This window comes from Electrophorus electricus, chromosome 13 (genome assembly GCF_013358815.1).
Source record: "Electrophorus electricus isolate fEleEle1 chromosome 13, fEleEle1.pri, whole genome shotgun sequence".
Classification (NCBI taxonomy): domain Eukaryota; kingdom Metazoa; phylum Chordata; class Actinopteri; order Gymnotiformes; family Gymnotidae; genus Electrophorus; species Electrophorus electricus.
The window spans coordinates 7,238,261-7,257,755 of NC_049547.1; the positions used below are offsets into that span (position 1 = coordinate 7,238,261).

The 19,495-nt window shown below is 43.7% G+C and overlaps 1 protein-coding gene across 2 annotated transcripts in view; it reads left to right on the plus strand.

The window, feature by feature from the left end:
* dync1h1 (dynein, cytoplasmic 1, heavy chain 1) overlaps positions 1-19,495 on the plus strand; it is a 30,606-nt gene that overhangs the window by 584 nt on the left and 10,527 nt on the right. The window contains exons 2-52 of one of the 2 annotated variants that reach the window (XM_035532920.1): positions 1,568-1,655; positions 1,781-1,954; positions 2,091-2,346; positions 2,491-2,677; positions 2,771-3,042; positions 3,123-3,350; positions 3,449-4,525; positions 4,838-5,017; positions 5,124-5,273; positions 5,405-5,551; positions 5,642-5,782; positions 5,875-6,051; positions 6,181-6,291; positions 6,371-6,490; positions 6,572-6,811; positions 6,895-7,050; positions 7,187-7,300; positions 7,395-7,505; positions 7,632-7,841; positions 8,012-8,158; positions 8,274-8,440; positions 8,528-8,701; positions 8,785-8,950; positions 9,132-9,320; positions 9,412-9,606; positions 9,839-10,121; positions 10,208-10,308; positions 10,454-10,613; positions 10,864-11,104; positions 11,373-11,556; positions 11,770-11,982; positions 12,386-12,624; positions 12,877-13,033; positions 13,231-13,458; positions 13,694-13,924; positions 14,173-14,313; positions 14,729-14,962; positions 15,150-15,356; positions 15,437-15,558; positions 15,769-15,934; positions 16,038-16,201; positions 16,408-16,537; positions 16,636-16,769; positions 16,880-16,994; positions 17,146-17,307; positions 17,399-17,613; positions 17,806-18,010; positions 18,156-18,329; positions 18,433-18,552; positions 18,640-18,760; positions 19,124-19,319. In XM_035532920.1, the coding sequence (XP_035388813.1) occupies positions 1,568-1,655; positions 1,781-1,954; positions 2,091-2,346; positions 2,491-2,677; positions 2,771-3,042; positions 3,123-3,350; positions 3,449-4,525; positions 4,838-5,017; positions 5,124-5,273; positions 5,405-5,551; positions 5,642-5,782; positions 5,875-6,051; positions 6,181-6,291; positions 6,371-6,490; positions 6,572-6,811; positions 6,895-7,050; positions 7,187-7,300; positions 7,395-7,505; positions 7,632-7,841; positions 8,012-8,158; positions 8,274-8,440; positions 8,528-8,701; positions 8,785-8,950; positions 9,132-9,320; positions 9,412-9,606; positions 9,839-10,121; positions 10,208-10,308; positions 10,454-10,613; positions 10,864-11,104; positions 11,373-11,556; positions 11,770-11,982; positions 12,386-12,624; positions 12,877-13,033; positions 13,231-13,458; positions 13,694-13,924; positions 14,173-14,313; positions 14,729-14,962; positions 15,150-15,356; positions 15,437-15,558; positions 15,769-15,934; positions 16,038-16,201; positions 16,408-16,537; positions 16,636-16,769; positions 16,880-16,994; positions 17,146-17,307; positions 17,399-17,613; positions 17,806-18,010; positions 18,156-18,329; positions 18,433-18,552; positions 18,640-18,760; positions 19,124-19,319 (9,820 nt within the window). The remainder of the gene's footprint in view (positions 1-1,567; positions 1,656-1,780; positions 1,955-2,090; positions 2,347-2,490; positions 2,678-2,770; positions 3,043-3,122; positions 3,351-3,448; positions 4,526-4,837; positions 5,018-5,123; positions 5,274-5,404; positions 5,552-5,641; positions 5,783-5,874; positions 6,052-6,180; positions 6,292-6,370; positions 6,491-6,571; positions 6,812-6,894; positions 7,051-7,186; positions 7,301-7,394; positions 7,506-7,631; positions 7,842-8,011; positions 8,159-8,273; positions 8,441-8,527; positions 8,702-8,784; positions 8,951-9,131; positions 9,321-9,411; positions 9,607-9,838; positions 10,122-10,207; positions 10,309-10,453; positions 10,614-10,863; positions 11,105-11,372; positions 11,557-11,769; positions 11,983-12,385; positions 12,625-12,876; positions 13,034-13,230; positions 13,459-13,693; positions 13,925-14,172; positions 14,314-14,728; positions 14,963-15,149; positions 15,357-15,436; positions 15,559-15,768; positions 15,935-16,037; positions 16,202-16,407; positions 16,538-16,635; positions 16,770-16,879; positions 16,995-17,145; positions 17,308-17,398; positions 17,614-17,805; positions 18,011-18,155; positions 18,330-18,432; positions 18,553-18,639; positions 18,761-19,123; positions 19,320-19,495) is intronic. The other variant, XM_035532921.1, reaches the window with a different exon arrangement.

The following is a 19,495-nucleotide window of genomic DNA, read 5'->3' on the forward strand; positions in this document are numbered from 1 at the left end:
CCGTTTGTTCACAAAGGAGTCTAGCTAGCTAGCTGGAGTGTTTACAGGCAATTAACCTACAAGCGCCCCGTTTATGAAGCTGCATTGCCACCCATTAGCTTGCTTGACAGCTAACGCGTACGATGTTCACCCATCCACCCACTTACCCATCCACCCACTTCAAAAACTGTAGCTGGCCAACTAGCTAGCTACTTAGATATTTAATTATTTAGTTAGGCTAGCTAGTTAGATAGTTAATCTAGTTAGCTAAGCTATATTTTGAATGTGTCCAGTATTTATTGTTTGGCTTTAGTCAGTGGGTCCTCTTAACCAGAGGAATATTTAGCCATGTGTTTTAAAAAAAAATTCTCCTAAAACACACTGTTCAGTTCTACATTTAATGATTTTGGTACAAGGAAAACCCTAAACTGGGGAGTTATTTGGCATTCTAGGACTTGTAGACCAACACCCCTTCTTTAGGCGGTGGCTCAGGCTGTAGCTGTCATGTTTCTCGTGAGCTAGGCTAGGTGTGGCTTCAAGTTTTATCCATTTGCTGATTGGCCAAGTTGCTTCCTATTTGTGTTAATTTATTTTAGTAAAATATATACGATTTGAAATTACAGTTGTCTGGCCAGCCCCTGCAGATTAAGGCATGTTAAAAGCAATACGCCTTTGTACTACACAAATACAGGTTTCATTTTGAGGTTAGACTTCTGTACTAGGAGGTTACAGAACGCAAGCCCTTTTTGTTCAAATAGAATTTGAATACGTGGTTATTTTAATGCTGATATTTTGGATAATTGTGGCTGTGAGGAAAGATGTACCAGTGTAGTATACATTATGCGCTACACTAATTGATATTCGGTAAACACAAGCTTATATGAACACTGATCAAGTTAAGTTTCACATGGCAGATAGATATATATATATATATATATATATATATATATATATATATATATATATATATATATATATATATATATATATATAATTATATAATTTTTTTTTTTTATTATTGTTAAGTTTTAAAGTATAGTATAGGCTCAAGGTATATAGTAAAGTCTTGAATTCTCTTAAGCTTTACAAGTAGTTTTATCTAGGATGGACTGGTGTGAAACTAATTGGTGCTATTGAACATGACTGAAAAGCCTTAAGGCTGACAGTAGAATGCTTGGAATACCACCCGGAGCTTTTGATCTTGGCTGTTTGCTCCTATCTCTGATATTTTATATCTATAATTCAATCTATTAAATGTTTCTGGTGGAACTGTTTGTGAAGTGGTTCTATCAGCTGGTTCAAATTTTCAGATAATTTGGATATTGTACAATGGGACTGCACTAATGCAAAATTTACTTCATTTTTTATGATGGCATTTTAATGCATGCAGAAATATTTTATTACTATGACCTTCCAGGCTATACCAGTGTGAAGCACTTCAGTCACTTTGGCAGGTAGCTGTGTTTTTGCTGCTGTCCAAACTTTGTGGCTTTTAATGAATGGAAGTAAAAGGATAAATTTGTTAGGAATTAACAACCAATATGGACATTTATATTCATCTTGGTTTTGTTTGTTTACATTTTTTCAGAGGATGTTGGGGATGAGGGAGAGGAGGAAAAGGAGTGCATCTCCTACACTGTTAACATTGATATACACTATGGGATCAAATCCAACAGGTATTGCTTTGATTCTGTGCTAACTGTTCATAATTTAATTGTCATGTAAAGTGGCCTTATTTCATCTTTTTTGACCTAATATTATGATTTGGAACATGACTTCAGACTATACTTTTTACTTTTAGCTTGGCGTTAATTAAGAGGACTGGGGTCATTGATGCCGACAAGCCCATTTCAACGCAGGTCCGAGTTCTAACCCTCAGTGAAGACTCTCCTTATGAGACATTGCATTCCATCATCAGCAATGCTGTGGCTCCCTTCTTTAAATCATACATCAGGGAATCTGGTAAAGCTGACAGGTAATATCATTTGGGTAGGAAAATCTTGTTGAAGGCTAGATGGAGGCACAGTACTCCTTGTAGCATCCATGCAAAGCATCTGATGATATTGTGCACCAGTTACTTTGAGCCCTAGCATTTCTTTTCCTCAATTCAGGGATGGAGACAAGATGGCTCCTTCTGTGGAGAAAAAGATTGCAGAACTTGAGATGGGACTGTTACATCTGCAGCAGAACATAGAGATTCCAGAGATCAGTCTTCTCATTCATCCCATCATCACCAACATTGCCAAGCAGTGCTATGAACGGGGAGAGAAGCCCAAGGTTACTGACTTTGGTGACAAAGTAGAGGACCCAACGTTCCTTAACCAACTACAGTCGGGGGTAAATCGTTGGATCAGGGAAATCCAGAAGGTATGAAGTTTTATTCTTGTGCTCTATCTCTAGTTTTTAAAAAAGATTTTGGTCATGGTTAACATTTACTGTTGGCATGAGGAAAAATAACCTAAGGATGCACCAAGTGTATGCCTATGAAATATCTTGCTGTTTATCTCGTAGGTGACAAAACTAGACAGAGACCCTGCGTCTGGCACAGCTCTGCAGGAAATCAGTTTCTGGCTTAACCTTGAGCGTGCCCTCAATCGCATTCAGGAAAAAAGGGAGAGTCCTGAGGTTCTGCTCACCTTGGACATTCTTAAACACGGCAAAAGATTTCATGCCACTGTCAGTTTTGACACAGATACTGGTGAGTGCTTCTTTACAGCTGTTCGTTTTTGATGTTTTTTAAACATTTGTAGAATGTCACAGTTCATGGCTTTTTTTTTTTTTTTTTTTTCAGGTCTGAAACAGGCTGTGGAGACAGTAAACGACTACAATCCTCTGATGAAGGACTTTCCACTCAACGATCTCTTATCAGCCACTGAGCTGGATAAAATTCGTCAGGCCTTAGTGGCCATCTTTACACACCTCCGCAAGATCAGAAACACCAAGTATCCTATTCAGCGTGCCCTGCGATTGGTTGAAGCAATTTCCCGTGACCTCAGTTCACAACTCCTCAAAGTGCTGGGCACCCGCAAGCTGATGCATGTTGCCTATGAAGAATTTGAGAAGGTACTGAACACCAGTAGAACAGCTGTTGACCTTTTGCAGGTATTGCACCTGTTGTTAAACTCGTCTCCCTCTTTTACCAGGTGATGGTGGCTTGTTTTGAGGTGTTCCAGACATGGGAGGATGAGTATGAAAAACTGCAGGTGCTCTTGAGGGATATTGTGAAGAGGAAGAGGGAGGAAAATCTCAAGATGGTCTGGCGTCTCAGTCCAGCCCATCGAAAGCTACAGGCCCGTTTGGATCATATGAGGCGCTTCAGGAGGCAGCATGAGCAACTGAGAGCCGTCATTGTCCGTGTGCTAAGACCACAGGTACTTCAGTATTTCATTTTCCTTTGGACTACAATGTATCCTGTTTGTCTGGCCAGCATTCTTCATTTTCTTTTGTTCATTATTCTGTCTGTTTGAAGGTGTCTGCTGTGCCCCAGCATGGCCAAGGTGAAGCAGTAGAACCCCCTGACATTAAAGTGGCTGAAGTCCTCTTTGATGCTGCAGATGCTAATGCCATTGAGGAGGTTAACCTGGCCTATGAGAATGTGAAGGAGGTAGATGGCTTGGACGTGTCAAAGGAGGGAATGGAGGCGTGGGAAGCCGCTATGAAGCGGTATGATGAGCGCATTGACCGCGTTGAGACCCGGATCACAGCCCGCCTGCGTGACCAACTTGGCACTGCGAAGAATGCCAATGAGATGTTCCGTATCTTCTCACGATTCAACGCTCTCTTTGTACGTCCACATATCCGTGGAGCCATCCGCGAATACCAAACCCAACTTATCCAGCGTGTGAAGGACGACATTGAGTCCTTGCATGACAAGTTCAAAGTGCAGTACCCTCAGAGTCAGTCTTGTAAGATGAGTCACGTGCGCGACCTGCCCCCTGTCTCTGGCTCCATAATCTGGGCTAAGCAGATTGACCGACAGCTGACTGCCTACATGAAGCGTGTGGAGGATGTTCTTGGGAAAGGTTGGGAGAATCACGTAGAGGGCCTTAAGCTGAAGCAAGATGGAGACAGCTTCCGTGCCAAACTCAACACCCAGGAGATCTTTGATGACTGGGCACGCAAAGTGCAGCAGCGCAACCTTGGGGTGTCTGGCCGTATCTTCACCATTGAAAGCAGTCGTGCCCGTGGGCGTACGGGGACCATGCTAAAACTTAAAGTGAACTTTTTACCAGAGATAATCACCCTGTCCAAGGAAGTTCGTAACTTAAAATGGCTTAGCTTCCGTGTACCCTTGGCCATCGTAAACAAAGCACACCAGGCCAACCAACTCTACCCCTTCGCTATCTCACTCATTGAGAGTGTGCGCACCTATGAACGCACTTGTGAAAAGGTAGAAGAGAGAATTTCAATTGCACCTTTAGTGGCTGGTTTGAAGAAAGAAGTTCAGGCTCTGATCACAGAAGGCATTGCTCTAGTCTGGGAGTCATACAAACTAGACCCCTATGTACAGCGCCTGGCTGAAACTGTCTTTAACTTCCAAGAAAAGGTTTGTACTCTTCTGCAACTGAATATAATACTACATTAAAGGAATACTCCACTATGAACCTTAAACATTTTATTCAGCATTCAGAGCATTCAGCATTTAGAACGGCTTGTTGTGTTTTTTAAGCTTGATTTTAGATTTACTAATGGGGCTAAAACATTTTACTTATAGGTCAAATTCCAAGTTTAACATCAGAAATACTAAAATCAATTTATAAATCCTGTAAAACTACTATGAATGCTAAATAAAGCATGTGTTCAAGTTTAATGTTTGAGTCAGAGTAAAAGGGCTTAATTGGTGTTACTTTGCCTGTAGGTGGATGACCTTCTGCTGATTGAAGAGAAAATAGACTTGGAGGTCCGTTCTCTTGAGACTTGTATGTATGAACATAAGATCTTCTCAGAAATCCTCAACCGTGTCCAGAAGGCTGTAGATGACCTGAATCTGCACTCCTATTCAAATCTGCCCATCTGGGTAAACAAACTGGACATTGAGGTGAGTTTCATGTAAAGGGACAGAAAAATTACAAACTTTCTAGTATTCTTTATATCTACATCTCACTTGTTACTGTCATTGTTTTTACTTTTGCTTTGTCCTCTAGATCGAACGCATTCTTGGAGTTCGCCTGCAAGCTGGCCTCAGGGCTTGGACACAAGTTCTTAGAGGTCAGATGGATGACAAGGCTGATGTGGACATGGACACTGAAGCACCACAAGTTAGCCACAAGCCAGGAGGAGAACCAAAAATCAAGGTGGGCTACATAATCTTTAGAGCAATATTCAGATCTTTGGTCTCACTGTAATTTTAGTTGCAACTTTAATGTTACAGCACAGGTTATATTTATCACACTAGCATGCATCTGGCATTGTCTTTATCATGTAGAATGTGGTTCATGAGTTGAGGATTACAAACCAAGTCATCTACTTGAATCCACCCATTGAAGACTGCCGCTACAAGCTCTACCAGGAAATGTTTGCCTGGAAAATGGTCATTCTCTCTCTACCAAGGATACAGAGTCAAAGATACCAGGTCAATAGAAATATAACTGTTTCATTTTAATAATTTTTGTTTCGCCATGTCATGTGTATAAAATGACTAACGCTTTCTCTCCATGGGCAGGTTGGTGTACATTATGAGCTGTCTGAGGAGGAGAAGTTCTATAGGAATGCTCTAACAAGAATGCCGGATGGCCCAGCAGCTCTGGAAGAGGCCTACAATGCAGTCAAAGAAAATGTCTCTGAGGTTGAGAAGTATGTCAAGGTAATGAGCATCTTTCTCATAAGGCATCTGAGGGTTAGTGTTTTGTATATCAACAAATAAGGACATTTCAAATCTCTCTGCCTCCTTTTTAGGTTTGGCTGCAGTACCAATGTTTGTGGGACATGCAGCCAGAGAACATCTATAATCGTCTGGGTGAAGACCTCAATAAGTGGCAGGCTCTGTTGGTGCAGATCCGGAAGGCTAGAGGAACTTTTGACAATGCTGAAACCAGGAAGGAGTTTGGTCCAGTGATTATAGATTATGGCAAGGTAAAAGGAAAAAAAAAAAAACACTATTTTTTTATAATAAACCTGCGGTGTTTTACACAGCCAAATGATACCATTCACAAGTTTATCAATACTGCTTTTTGTTTGCTTATTTACCCTTTAATGACACAGGTCCAGTCAAAGGTAAACCTGAAATATGATTCCTGGCATAAGGAAGTGCTTAGCAAGTTTGGACAGATGTTGGGTAACAACATGCAGGACTTCCACTCCCAAATCTCCAAGGTATGTGAAGGAGTCTGAGGACCTTTCTTGAAGTGCTTCTTTACAGTTATTTATTTATTTGTTTTAATGTTCCATTCAGTCCCGCCAAGAACTGGAACAACATTCAGTGGACACAGCCAGCACCTCTGATGCTGTGACATTCATAACTTATGTACAGGCCCTCAAACGTAAGATCAAACAGTTTGAAAAGCAAGTTGATGTAAGTATAACCATATCTGGCTTTGGGCATATTTCTGATTAGTACTTTACAGCAAACACTGATTTCTCTTGTGCTACTTAGCTCTTTCGCAATGGTCAGCGTCTTCTGGAGAAACAACGCTTCCAGTTCCCTCCTTCTTGGCTATACATCGATAACATAGAAGGAGAATGGGGTGCCTTCAGTGACATCATGAAACGCAAGGACACTGCCATACAGCAGCAAGTAGCCAACTTGCAGATGAAAATTGTCCAAGAAGACCGTGCTGTAGAAAATCGCACCTCAGATCTGCTCACAGATTGGGAAAAGACCAAACCAGTGGCTGTGAGTTCATCTAGAAGTTTTGGGCATGTTAAAAGGTCAATTTAATTAATAATGCAGATTGAGCTTTTATATTTTCATTTCAGGGAAACCTTCGCCCAGAAGAAGCCCTCCAATCCCTCACCATATACGAAGGAAAGTTTGGGCGGCTGAAGGATGACCGAGAGAAATGTGCCAAGGCCAAGGAAGCTCTGGAGCTTACTGACACTGGCCTTCTGAGTGGTAGTGAGGAGAGAGTGCAGGTTTGGTCCATTAACAGCCTGTTGCTGAGTCGTCATCTGCAAGCTCTGTGCCCTCTTGCAAGTGGTTATGAACCGAAAATGTATTGCTTTTGTTTTAAATGTGTACTGGAATGTCTTCCATGTTGTGGTACTGTAGGTTGCACTAGAGGAACTGCAGGATCTAAAGGGGGTTTGGTCTGAGCTCTCCAAGGTTTGGGAACAGATTGACCAGATGAAGGAACAGCCTTGGGTGTCAGTGCAGCCGCGTAAGGTAAAATAAAATTGTTACCTTCTTGGTTCATATTGGTAGCCTTAGGTTCTTGCTTATAAATATAAATTATAAATTGTAATTTCTCTCTCTGTAGTTGCGGCAAAGCTTAGATGCCCTCCTAAACCAGCTAAAGAACTTCCCTGCACGTTTACGACAGTATGCCTCCTATGAATATGTACAGAGACTGCTCAAAGGTTATATGAAGGTTAGTAGCTACCCACTGCTTCCATTAATTGAATGAGACCGTAGGAAAGGTGTATATAAGGCTGATTATGAACATCACTGCTTGGTGGGAGACGAATTATAACTGCTTTCTTATCTGGATTCACAGGTGAACATGTTGGTGATTGAGCTGAAGTCTGAAGCTTTGAAGGACCGCCACTGGAAGCAGCTGATGAAGCGCCTGCATGTGAACTGGGTGCTGTCAGAACTGACTCTTGGACAGATTTGGGACGTGGACCTGCAGAAGAACGAAATGGTGGTGAAGGATGTCCTCCTGGTGGCTCAGGGGGAGATGGCCCTTGAAGAGTTCCTCAAACAGGTCAAACTTTTTTGTGCATTGTGTTGATGTTTTTTGGGGGGGGGGGGGTTGTTTGGTGGTGGTGTTTTTTTTAATTCCTCCTCCCTTCATGGTTGACTCTCAAACTGTGACTCTCAACTGTTGTTGTCTTTGTAATTTATTTAACAAGTTTCCTTCTCTGTGCTTCGTAGATTCGAGAAGTGTGGAACTCGTATGAGCTTGACCTGGTCAACTATCAGAACAAGTGCCGTCTGATCCGTGGATGGGACGACCTGTTTAACAAAGTCAAGGAGCACATCAACAGTGTCTCTGCCATGAAGCTGTCTCCATACTACAAGGTTCGAGTGTTTTTAAAGTTCCTGTTCTAATGGTTGATGGGATTTGGGAAGTAAGGGAAGTGAAGTATAGGAGAAATGGGTCTGAACTGGCCTCTCAAACTTCTGTTTTCTAAAGGTGTTTGAAGAGGATGCCCTGAGCTGGGAGGACAAACTCAACCGCATCATGGCTTTGTTTGATGTCTGGATAGACGTGCAAAGGCGTTGGGTCTATCTGGAGGGCATTTTCACAGGGAGTGCAGACATCAAACATCTCCTTCCTGTGGAGACGCAACGTTTCCAGAGGTGTGGAAATGGTTATCACAGTGGATTTCATACTTTATATGTTCAGAAGACTTGCTGTACTGAACAGTTGGCTGCTTATTTTTGCAGTATTAGCACAGAGTTCCTGGCACTGATGAAGAAGGTGACCAAGTCACCTCTAGTCATGGATGTCTTGAACATCCAGGGAGTTCAGAGGTCACTGGAGAGGCTGGCAGACCTCCTTGGAAAGATCCAGAAGGCTTTGGGAGAATATCTAGAGAGAGAGCGCTCCTCCTTCCCCAGGTTAGGTGACCTTTTTGGCACCATTTTGCGATTTTGACAGGAGACTTTCAGATTCATATTATCTAACTATGCTGTTTCTCCAGGTTTTACTTTGTTGGTGATGAGGACCTGCTGGAGATCATTGGCAACAGCAAGAATGTGGCCAAACTGCAAAAGCACTTCAAGAAGATGTTTGCTGGAGTGTCCAGCATTCTCTTGAATGAAGACAACACCGAGGTCTTGGGCATATCCTCTCGTGAGGGAGAGGAGGTAAAAATTGCAGAAACTCACTTGTCTCTTTGTTAGGTAGTGATTTGATTATACCATTCTGATTTGAGCAATTGTCAGTAAAATACTGAGGCAGATATAACCAGGAAAAATATGAAATGCATCATGTCCCAGGCATTATACAGTATAATTGTGTGTTTTAAACAAACTATGGTATTTGTAGGTCCTGTTCAAGACGCCCGTGTCCATCACAGAACACCCGAAGATTAATGAGTGGTTGACCCTGGTGGAGAAGGAGATGCGGGTCACCCTGGCCAAATTGCTGGCTGAGGCTGTCACTGAGGTGGGAGCCTTCAACAAAGGCACTGGCATTGACCTTGGCACGTACATCAACTGGATTGATAGATACCAGGTAACTACTTTTTTTGTGGGGGGTATATTTCAATTTGCAAATGTGTGAACTACAGTGAAAATGTTATTACTAATTACTTTCACCCACACAGGCCCAGCTGGTGGTTCTGTCCGCTCAGATCGACTGGTCTGAGAATGTGGAGACTGCTCTGACCACAATCTCAGGTGGGGATAACATGGCTCCTCTGCAGAGTGTACTGACGAATGTAGAGGCCACACTGAACTTGCTTGCTGACACGGTGCTGATGGAGCAGCCACCTATCCGTAGGAAGAAGCTGGAGCATCTGGTGAGTGCTGATTTTTACTTCACAAAAACATCAGTAAAATCTACATTGCCTAACCATGTGGTGATGTTCTGGTTGTTTTAGCTATGGTTGTTGTGTGCTTTTTGTTAGTAATGGTGGACATATGAAGTCTTTACTTGGGGCATTAAATATTTTTTGCTTCTGTAAAATGGTCCCAAAGTCCACAAAATAAATGTAAAGTTACTAAAATTCATCTTCATTTTTCTCTGTTTAGATCACTGAGCTTGTCCACCAGAGGGACGTGACCAGGACCCTCATCAAGAACAAGATAGACAACCCCAAGTCCTTTGAGTGGCTGAGTCAGATGCGCTTCTACTTTGACCCCAAGCAGACGGATGTACTGCAGCAACTCTCAATCCAGATGGCCAACGCCAAGTTCAACTATGGCTTTGAGTACCTGGGTGTGCAGGAGAAGCTGGTGCAGACCCCCCTCACAGACCGCTGCTACCTCACCATGACCCAGGCTTTAGAGGCCCGACTGGGAGGCTCTCCCTTCGGTTAGTTTATACCAGATATTTGGTGTTGAGTGATTGTGTTCGGAATGAACGTCTGATGTACCCTTCGATGTTATGCTGCTTACTAGGTCCGGCAGGGACAGGAAAGACGGAGTCTGTCAAAGCTCTAGGCCACCAGCTCGGACGTTTTGTTCTGGTCTTCAATTGTGATGAAACCTTTGACTTCCAGGTACATGATCCAGTGTCACTAAAGTGACACTTGCAGCAGGTGCAACCACTCAGACTGGCTCTTTACCACTGTCAGAATTTGCCAAATATGTCATTACAAGGCCGACTTGAAGAGAATAACCAAGTTGCTGTGTCCTTCCTTTCAGGCAATGGGCCGCATCTTTGTCGGTCTGTGCCAAGTGGGTGCCTGGGGCTGCTTTGATGAGTTCAACCGACTGGAGGAGAGGATGCTGTCAGCTGTATCTCAACAGGTTCAGTACATCCAGGTGGCCCTGAGGGAGCACAGCAACCCCAACCGAGATCGCAGTATGTACCCTAGAGCTTCCCTTTCTGACACCTGCATTTTTACTTATTAAAAACTGGAAAAATCAATACTGCAATGCATTACTTCAATTTTGTTTCAAAATTACTTTGTAAAGTTGAGAGGCTTTAAGAGGAAGATGAGATGAATAACTTTTGAAGTTGAGAGGGTTTTTCAGCTAAAATGAGGTGGGTGTGTCTTGTACTTCACCACAGTAGTGTGTAAAGAAATGTTTGATTTATTTTTTTTTTTCAGGTACCCCAGTCACCACTGAGTTGCTGAACAAACAGGTGAAGGTGAGCCCTGAGATGGCCATCTTCATCACCATGAACCCTGGCTACGCTGGCCGCTCCAACCTGCCTGATAACCTGAAGAAGCTGTTCCGCAGCTTGGCCATGACCAAACCAGACCGCCAGCTCATCGCCCAGGTCATGCTCTACTCACAGGGCTTTCGCACTGCTGAGACCCTCGCCAAAAAGATCGTCCCCTTTTTCAAGTAATGTTGGATCCCAGTATTTGTTTGTAAATTAAACCTTGAATTTTTGTTTGATTCAGGAGTATCTGGATTTTAGGGATGTTTACATACTGCTGAACAGATCATGTTTCTGTGTTTTTGGACTGTTGTCCAGATACAATTCTTAGGTATTGTGATGCTAAGGGTTTACTTTTGCTGTTGGTCTTTTGACTAGAGTGCAGTTTGGTTGTTGACCTTGAGTGCTTTGTTGCTGCATCTCCGGTGAAGCTGTTTGTGTGTTTTTGGCCAGGTTGTGCGATGAGCAGCTCTCATCCCAGTCTCACTATGACTTTGGCCTTCGAGCTCTCAAGAGTGTCCTGATCAGTGCCGGAAATGTGAAGAGAGAGCGCATCCAAAAGATTAAACGTGAGAAAGGCGAGCGTGGAGAGGACGTGGACGAGAATGAGATTGCTGAGAACCTTCCTGAGCAGGAGGTAGTGATGAAACAATTAAACCTATTGGCAAGGCTCCTCTGTCTGCTGCAACCTCAGAATTATAACAAGTATTCTGCATTAAATTGCCAGCCTGTGGCAGTTAGACCTAAAGCAATGAGTGTCATGTAAAGTTTTGGCCTGCCACATATATTGTATTTGAAAGGTTGATCTGTGTCTTTAATGCCCTAATCCTACTGTCTTTTTGTTAATCAGATTCTGATCCAGAGTGTGTGTGAGACCATGGTGCCCAAGCTGGTTGCAGAAGACATCCCACTGCTCTTCAGCCTGCTCTCAGATGTCTTCCCTGGTGTGCAGTACTTGCGTGGGGAGATGACTGCTCTAAGAGAGGAACTCAAGAAAGTCTGCGCTGAGATGTATCTTGTCTACGGAGATGGCGACGATGTTGGTAGCATGTGGGTGGAGAAGGTAAGGAGGAGTCTTAATACGATTACCATCAGGATGTCGTGGCATTATCACAGTTGGTTTATATGGCCAAGATTGGTGTCAGGAACACTATTGGAAAAGACTGTTTTGCTAGCTAGGCTTTACATTGTATTGCTAAGAAAGAAATGGATGCTTTTCTTCACATACTGGAGGTTAATACAAAAAAGGATTTTGACTGTGTAAGGATATGGGCTTTTCGGTATAGCTGAAACAATGTTTGCAAAAGTTCAAACTAAAACAATTGTTAACCCCCCCCCCCCCCCCCCCAAACACACACACACACACACACCTATTTTATTTGCATATAATAACAACTGTCTCAGTTGCCACAGTCCAACCATGCTTCTTTTTTAATACCATAACACCGTCTGTCTTCTGCTCCAAGGTCCTTCAGCTTTACCAGATCACTCAGATCAACCATGGTCTGATGATGGTGGGCCCGTCGGGCAGTGGGAAGACGCTGGCCTGGCGTGTGTTGCTCAAAGCTCTGGAAAGGTTGGAGGGAGTAGAGGGAGTAGCACACATCATCGACCCCAAGGCTATCAGCAAGGACCACCTGTATGGAACACTGGACCCCAACACCCGCGAGTGGACTGATGGCCTGTTCACTCATGTGCTAAGAAAGTGAGTTGTTGTTTTTTTTTTTTCAGCAGAGCTGTGATGACCCACACACTGATGCCCTTCTAAACCATGACAATTCAGCAGTTTTCGTTTCATTTATTTAATTTCAGTTTCAACCATGTCATATTTCTTTGACAGTACTAGATCTGTGCTGTTTAGGACATATGGCATTTTTAGGGTATAGATTAGTTGTCAATAACCAGGACTAAAATGGTACACAGTTCTTTTATTAATACAGTTTGGTATTATATTTAGAATCATTGATAATGTCCGTGGAGAACTGCAGAAGAGGCAGTGGATCATCTTTGATGGCGATGTGGATCCTGAGTGGGTAGAGAACCTGAACTCTGTGCTGGATGACAACAAACTGCTGACCCTGCCCAATGGAGAACGTCTCAGCCTGCCACCCAATGTACACAGCTCTCTACAATAAACCATCCATTGTCTTGATCAGAATGGAGTAAAACATTCTAAGTGTATCTGCTACATTAGAGATTTTGTCATGTCCACACTGTCTATTACATCATTTGTGGTAGCTTTTAAATCTGACATTGGATGTCACAGTTTCAGAGGTAATATTTCAGCTGGCGCCTCACTTGTTCCATCCAGGTACGCGTTATGTTTGAGGTCCAGGACCTGAAATATGCCACCCTGGCCACCGTGTCCCGCTGTGGCATGGTTTGGTTTAGTGAGGATGTCCTCAGCACCGACATGATCTTCAATAACTTCCTTCAGCGCCTTCGCAGCATACCGTTGGATGAGGGCGAGGATGAAGCTTTGCGCATGCGCAAGGGCACAGAGGACGAGGGAGAGGAGGCTGCCTCCCCTATGCTACAGGTAATGGTACATTTTTTCCTTTTAAGTCAGTTGAGATCCTTTTGCACAGAAACTGCTGAATTGTTGCCACCAGTTGCATTTGTGATAAGTCTGGTTGCATGGACATGAGAACAGTATTTACAGAAATTTCACCGAAGCAATGTTCTAGCTGTAAAACTTTCCCATGTCTTTTAATATGTATATTAAAAGTAAATCTTTGACTCTCATAGTTAGTTTTTTTTTGTGGCCCCCACAGATCCAGAGGGATGCGGCAGCCATCCTGCAGCCCTACTTCACCTCCACTGGCCTGGTTATCAAGGCCCTGGAACATGCGTCCAAGATGGAGCACATCATGGACTTCACACGTCTGCGATGCCTGGGCTCCCTCTGCTCCATGCTACACCAGGCCTGTCGCAACATAGCCCTCTACAACAACAACCACCCAGACTTCCCCATGCCCATCGACCAGTTGGAGAAGTACATACAGGTGGGTGTTTGCATCTCAGGCAAAACACATTTTTCATGTGTAGTAGTGATACCCAGTGTGTATCAGGCGCTTTCTTTTACAGCATTTGGCTTAATGAAGGTGCTCTCTTGTGGACTGAATAGAAATGCCACCAAATATTTTCACAAATGTGATTCTTATAAGGAATAGTGCCGTCGAGTCCCAAATGTACCATGTTTTGAGAGCAGAATCACTGCTTAAATGTGCCCTCCTTCCTTACCTCCATATAGAAATACCTGATCTACGCTGTGCTGTGGTCCTTCTCTGGCGATGGCAAGCTGAAAATGAGGGCAGAGCTTGGTGAATACATCCGCCGTATCACCACAGTGGCCCTCCCGTCTGCACCTAATGTGCCAATCATTGATTATGAGGTAATAAAGTTAAAAACTGTTTGTGCATTACTAAATGTTAACAAGGCTTCAGTAAAAACTGTAAAATTGTACATTGTATATAGGCATATTCATACACTCCCTATTCATTCATTATTTATCTGGACATATTCATCAATCTGCATCTGTATGTTTTATTTATCTCTCCTCGGCTACGGGCAGAGCTGTCACCAAAGGCATTTCACTGCCAGCTATGCTGTGTATGACTATGTATGTGACAGACTTTGAACTTTCACCTTGACTACACGGATAACCTTGAATAGCAGTCAGCCAAACGTCTGGCCTACTAGAAGGCAAAGCCCTTTGAATGCTTGGTTGGTTGGCTGTTGGTGTTCAAACCTGAAGTTCTGTTTGAATATGCAGGAAATGTGTTCATTCTGTATTTCCTTTCTCCTAGGTTTCCATCACAGGCGAGTGGCAGTCCTGGCAGGGCAAGGTGCCCCAGATTGAGGTGGAGACCCACAAGGTGGCTGCCCCTGATGTGGTGGTGCCCACTCTGGACACCGTGCGACACGAAGCTCTGCTCTACACTTGGTTGGCTGAGCACAAGCCTCTGGTGCTGTGTGGGCCCCCAGGCTCTGGGAAAACCATGACCCTCTTCAGTGCCCTCCGTGCCCTGCCTGACATGGAGGTTAGTTCATTATCCCAGACATAAGTTGTGTGCTTGCAAAAGTATGTCATGTTTGTGAAGTATGTTTCTGATTTGTCACGAACTGTAGTTTCATTAATAAATTCTTGGTAGTTATTTCCTTAGTACATTCATAACCAGCATCCTAGCTTGCTTTATTGATTTTATTGATGCTGATTTCTTTCCACAGGTTGTGGGTCTGAACTTCTCCAGTGCCACCACACCGGAGCTGCTGCTGAAGACTTTTGATCACTACTGTGAGTACCGGCGCACGCCAAATGGTGTGGTGCTGGCCCCTGTGCAGTTGGGCAAGTGGCTGGTGCTCTTCTGTGATGAGATCAACTTGCCTGATATGGACAAATATGGCACACAGAGAGTCATCTCCTTTATTCGACAGGTATAGTGTCAAATTGAGTGCATGTTTGTTCCTTCAATGAAGGTTTTTCCCTTCACATTTTGTAATGTATTTTTCTGCAGATGGTGGAACATGGAGGATTCTATAGAACCACTGATCAAACTTGGGTGAAACTAGAGAGGATTCAGTTTGTGGGTGCCTGTAACCCACCTACAGATCCTGGCAGAAAGCCCTTGTCTCACAGGTGCACTCATTTTAAGCTATGATTTTACACAAACTGATTTCCCCCCCATTACAATCTCCAGTATGACCTGTTTGTCATATTGAAATACTATAAAGCAGCCTAACTTTGCACTGCATAGAGATTAATGCACACCATTCAAAATATCACTTGGCTAGTACTTCTAAGGGCTTTTCGGTTTCATTTATGGTGCCTTGTGTGCATGTATTACAGATTCCTGCGTCATGTCCCTGTGGTGTATGTGGACTACCCAGGCCCCGCGTCCCTCACTCAGATCTACGGCACCTTCAACAGGGCCATGCTCAGGCTCATCCCCTCACTGCGCACATATGCCGAGCCTCTCACCGCAGCCATGGTGGAGTTCTACACCATGTCTCAGGTTGGGTCTTAGACAGGGTCACATATTGCAATTTTAAACGAAACTGCAGATATATTTTCAGGGTTTTCCTCATGGTCACTAAGCTTTTTCTTGATGACTACAGGAACGTTTCACACAGGACACCCAGCCTCACTATATCTACTCTCCCAGAGAGATGACTCGTTGGGTAAGGGGTATCTTTGAGGCACTGCGGCCCCTTGAGACTCTGCCTGTGGAGGGACTGATTCGCATCTGGGCCCATGAAGCTTTGCGCCTCTTCCAGGACAGGTGGACTAAAAGATATTACCTATTTTGGTCTTGGACCCCAACAGTTTTGAGCACAGTTTTGCGAGTGCACACTCACGTGTGCCAAGCCATAAATATTGTAAGATGACTTATTGTAAAGATTTTACATTTTATGTACTTGTATACTGATGATGACTAATTTTAAGCAATTATTGCATTTCGTATTTTCTTTTGCTTTTTCTTTACAGGCTGGTGGAGGATGAAGAGAGACGCTGGACTGATGAGAACATTGATAATGTGGCCCTGAAGCACTTCCCCAACATTGATAGAGAGAAGGCCCTTAACCGCCCCATCCTCTACAGCAACTGGCTCTCCAAGGTGAGTCTAAGGACTCTCCGACTGGATATGTACTGTAGTTCCAAGAATTGATCTCTTTCTTGTTAAGCTGAATGATGGAATATCTGAGTTGTCTTTAGGACTACATCCCAGTGGAACAGGAGGAGCTTCGAGACTATGTTAAGGCCCGACTGAAGGTCTTCTATGAGGAGGAGCTGGATGTTCCTCTCGTGCTCTTCAATGAGGTTTTGGATCATGTCCTGAGAATTGACAGGTAAGAAACCTAGCCACAATAGGTGCTTTGATGTCTTGAATATCAAACTTTTTTTTTCTTCCCCCCCCCCCCCCCCCCCCCCGCCTTTAAAAAATTATTTGTATTTCCAGAATCTTCCGTCAGCCACAGGGTCATCTTCTCCTGATTGGTGTTAGCGGTGCAGGAAAGACCACTCTATCACGCTTTGTGGCCTGGATGAATGGCCTGAGTGTCTATCAGATCAAGGTCAGCAAAAGCCAAGATAAACTATATTCATTCTCCATTACACCCAAGTTATGCTGCTCTAAAAATGTTTTCAGAGATGACTGTTAAAACACTTAGTCACCAAATCTTTCTTTCTTTTGAGAGTTTTATAGCTATGACCGTGCTTCTACAGGTGCACAGGAAGTACACGGGTGAAGACTTTGACGAGGATCTGAGAACTGTTCTTCGTCGATCTGGATGCAAAAATGAGAAGATTGCGTTCATCATGGATGAGTCAAATGTGCTGGATTCTGGATTCCTGGAGCGCATGAACACACTGCTAGCAAACGGAGAGGTGAGGCTCAGAACAAGTGATTGGGAAGGGCACAAACAATTGTTCTTTTCTTAATATATAATAAATAAATAAATATCTTGCTCTTGTGTAGGTTCCTGGACTGTTTGAGGGTGATGAATATGCAACATTGATGACCCAGTGTAAGGAGGGGGCTCAGAAAGAGGGCCTGATGCTTGACACTCACGAGGAGCTGTACAAGTGGTTCACCAGTCAGGTGATCAGGAACCTTCATGTGGTCTTCACCATGAATCCCTCATCAGAGGGCCTGAAGGACCGTGCTGCTACTTCCCCTGCTCTGTTTAACAGGTTCCTCCTTTTGGAATTTTCATTGCATTGTTTGAACTGAAGAGCATTGTGCTGTTAAGAATTTCTGCAAGCAAATATTCTGAAACAATCTTTTCAACTTATTGTCTTAAAGAAACTATGGTGCTTACATGCTCAAAGTACAATAAATCCTGCTTTTCATGTAATATTGACCAGAGTACTGCCTTTCTATAGATGTGTGCTGAACTGGTTTGGAGACTGGTCTACTGAAGCCCTCTATCAAGTGGGCAAAGAGTTCACCAGCAAAATGGACCTGGAGAAGCCCAATTACAAAGTGCCTGACTACATGCCTATCGTGTATGACAAGCTGCCCCAACCCCCAACCCATCGTGAGGCTATTGTTAATGGCTGTGTGTTTGTTCACCAAACCCTGCATCAGGTTTGAACTGAAGGAGTCCTTGCTTATTTATTTGTGTGTTTGTGTGTGTGTGTGGTGTTTTTCATGAAGGTGTGGAGTGTGCAGATTATTTGTCTTTTGTAGTGCTTTGTAGATTTTGGTTATATTTTTCTCCCTGCTACACTAGGCAAACAACCGTCTGGCAAAGCGTGGGGGCCGCACCATGGCCATCACCCCACGTCACTACCTGGATTTCATCAACCACTATGCCAACCTGTTCAACGAGAAACGCAGTGAACTTGAGGAGCAGCAGATGCACCTCAATGTGGGCCTGCGCAAGATCAAAGAGACTGTGGACCAGGTAACCTAGCACGCAGTGCTCACTGCGCTCAGAATTAAATCAGGAGATCCTGTACGCACAGCTTTTGTTTTGAGGACATCATGCTTTTGGGGTGTTTTTTTAGGTTGAGGAACTGCGCAGGGATCTAAGGATTAAGAGTCAAGAACTGGAGGTGAAGAATGCAGCAGCTAATGATAAGCTGAAGAAGATGGTCAAAGACCAGCAGGAGGCTGAAAAGAAGAAGGCAAGATGGTCCACTTAGCAGATTGTTGGCTTCGTTGTTGAGTTGAGTACAGGACTTTAACCTGCTGGTGGTCATTTTGATTGTCAGGTTATGAGTCAGGAGATCCAAGAAGCGGTCTACAAGCAACAGGAAGTCATCAAAGACAAGCAACTGAGAGTGAAGCAAGATTTGGACCAAGTGGAGCCCGCTGTCATTGAGGCTCAGAATGGTATGGCTGACGGCTGACCCTTTTCATTTTATCTAAAAAAAATAAATAAATCTGTTTTTGTAAAAATCAAGGTTTTACAAGGCAAATCAACCAGTTATCTTGAATGATATCGTGCTCTTTCTCCTTGCAGCTGTAATCTTTTGCCTTAAGATTTCCTCTATATGCTATGCAATTTAATGTTTCCTTTTGTAGGACTTCCCCTCTGTTTACACAAGGATGCTTTTCTCCTCTTTGCGGTAGTGGTGTTTAGTGTGTCCACTGTTGCCTATGCTAACACTCGTGCTCCTTCTTTTTCACTGTTTCTTTACTTCTCTGCATTCTGTCACTCTACTGCATCCCCTTCTTCCTGGGTGATCATTTTAGCCGTTAAGTCCATTAAGAAGCAGCACTTGGTGGAGGTGCGGTCCATGGCCAACCCGCCGGCGGCGGTGAAGCTGGCTCTGGAGTCCATCTGCCTGCTTCTGGGCGAGAGCACTACAGACTGGAAGCAGATCCGTTCCATCATAATGCGCGAGAACTTCATCCCCACTATCGTTAACTTTTCTGCTGAAGAGATCAGGTGACTGCGGCGTGTGGCGTGGAGCTACAGTTTGTAGTGTTTGAGAGGGGTGCTTGTTGGGTGGCACCTTGACACCTTTGCACATGCCCAAAACTTTAGGATCGATTTAGTTTCAGGCTGCTAGAAGGTCTAAATGACACATACTGTAGTCTTAATTTAAGATCAAAGTAGGATCT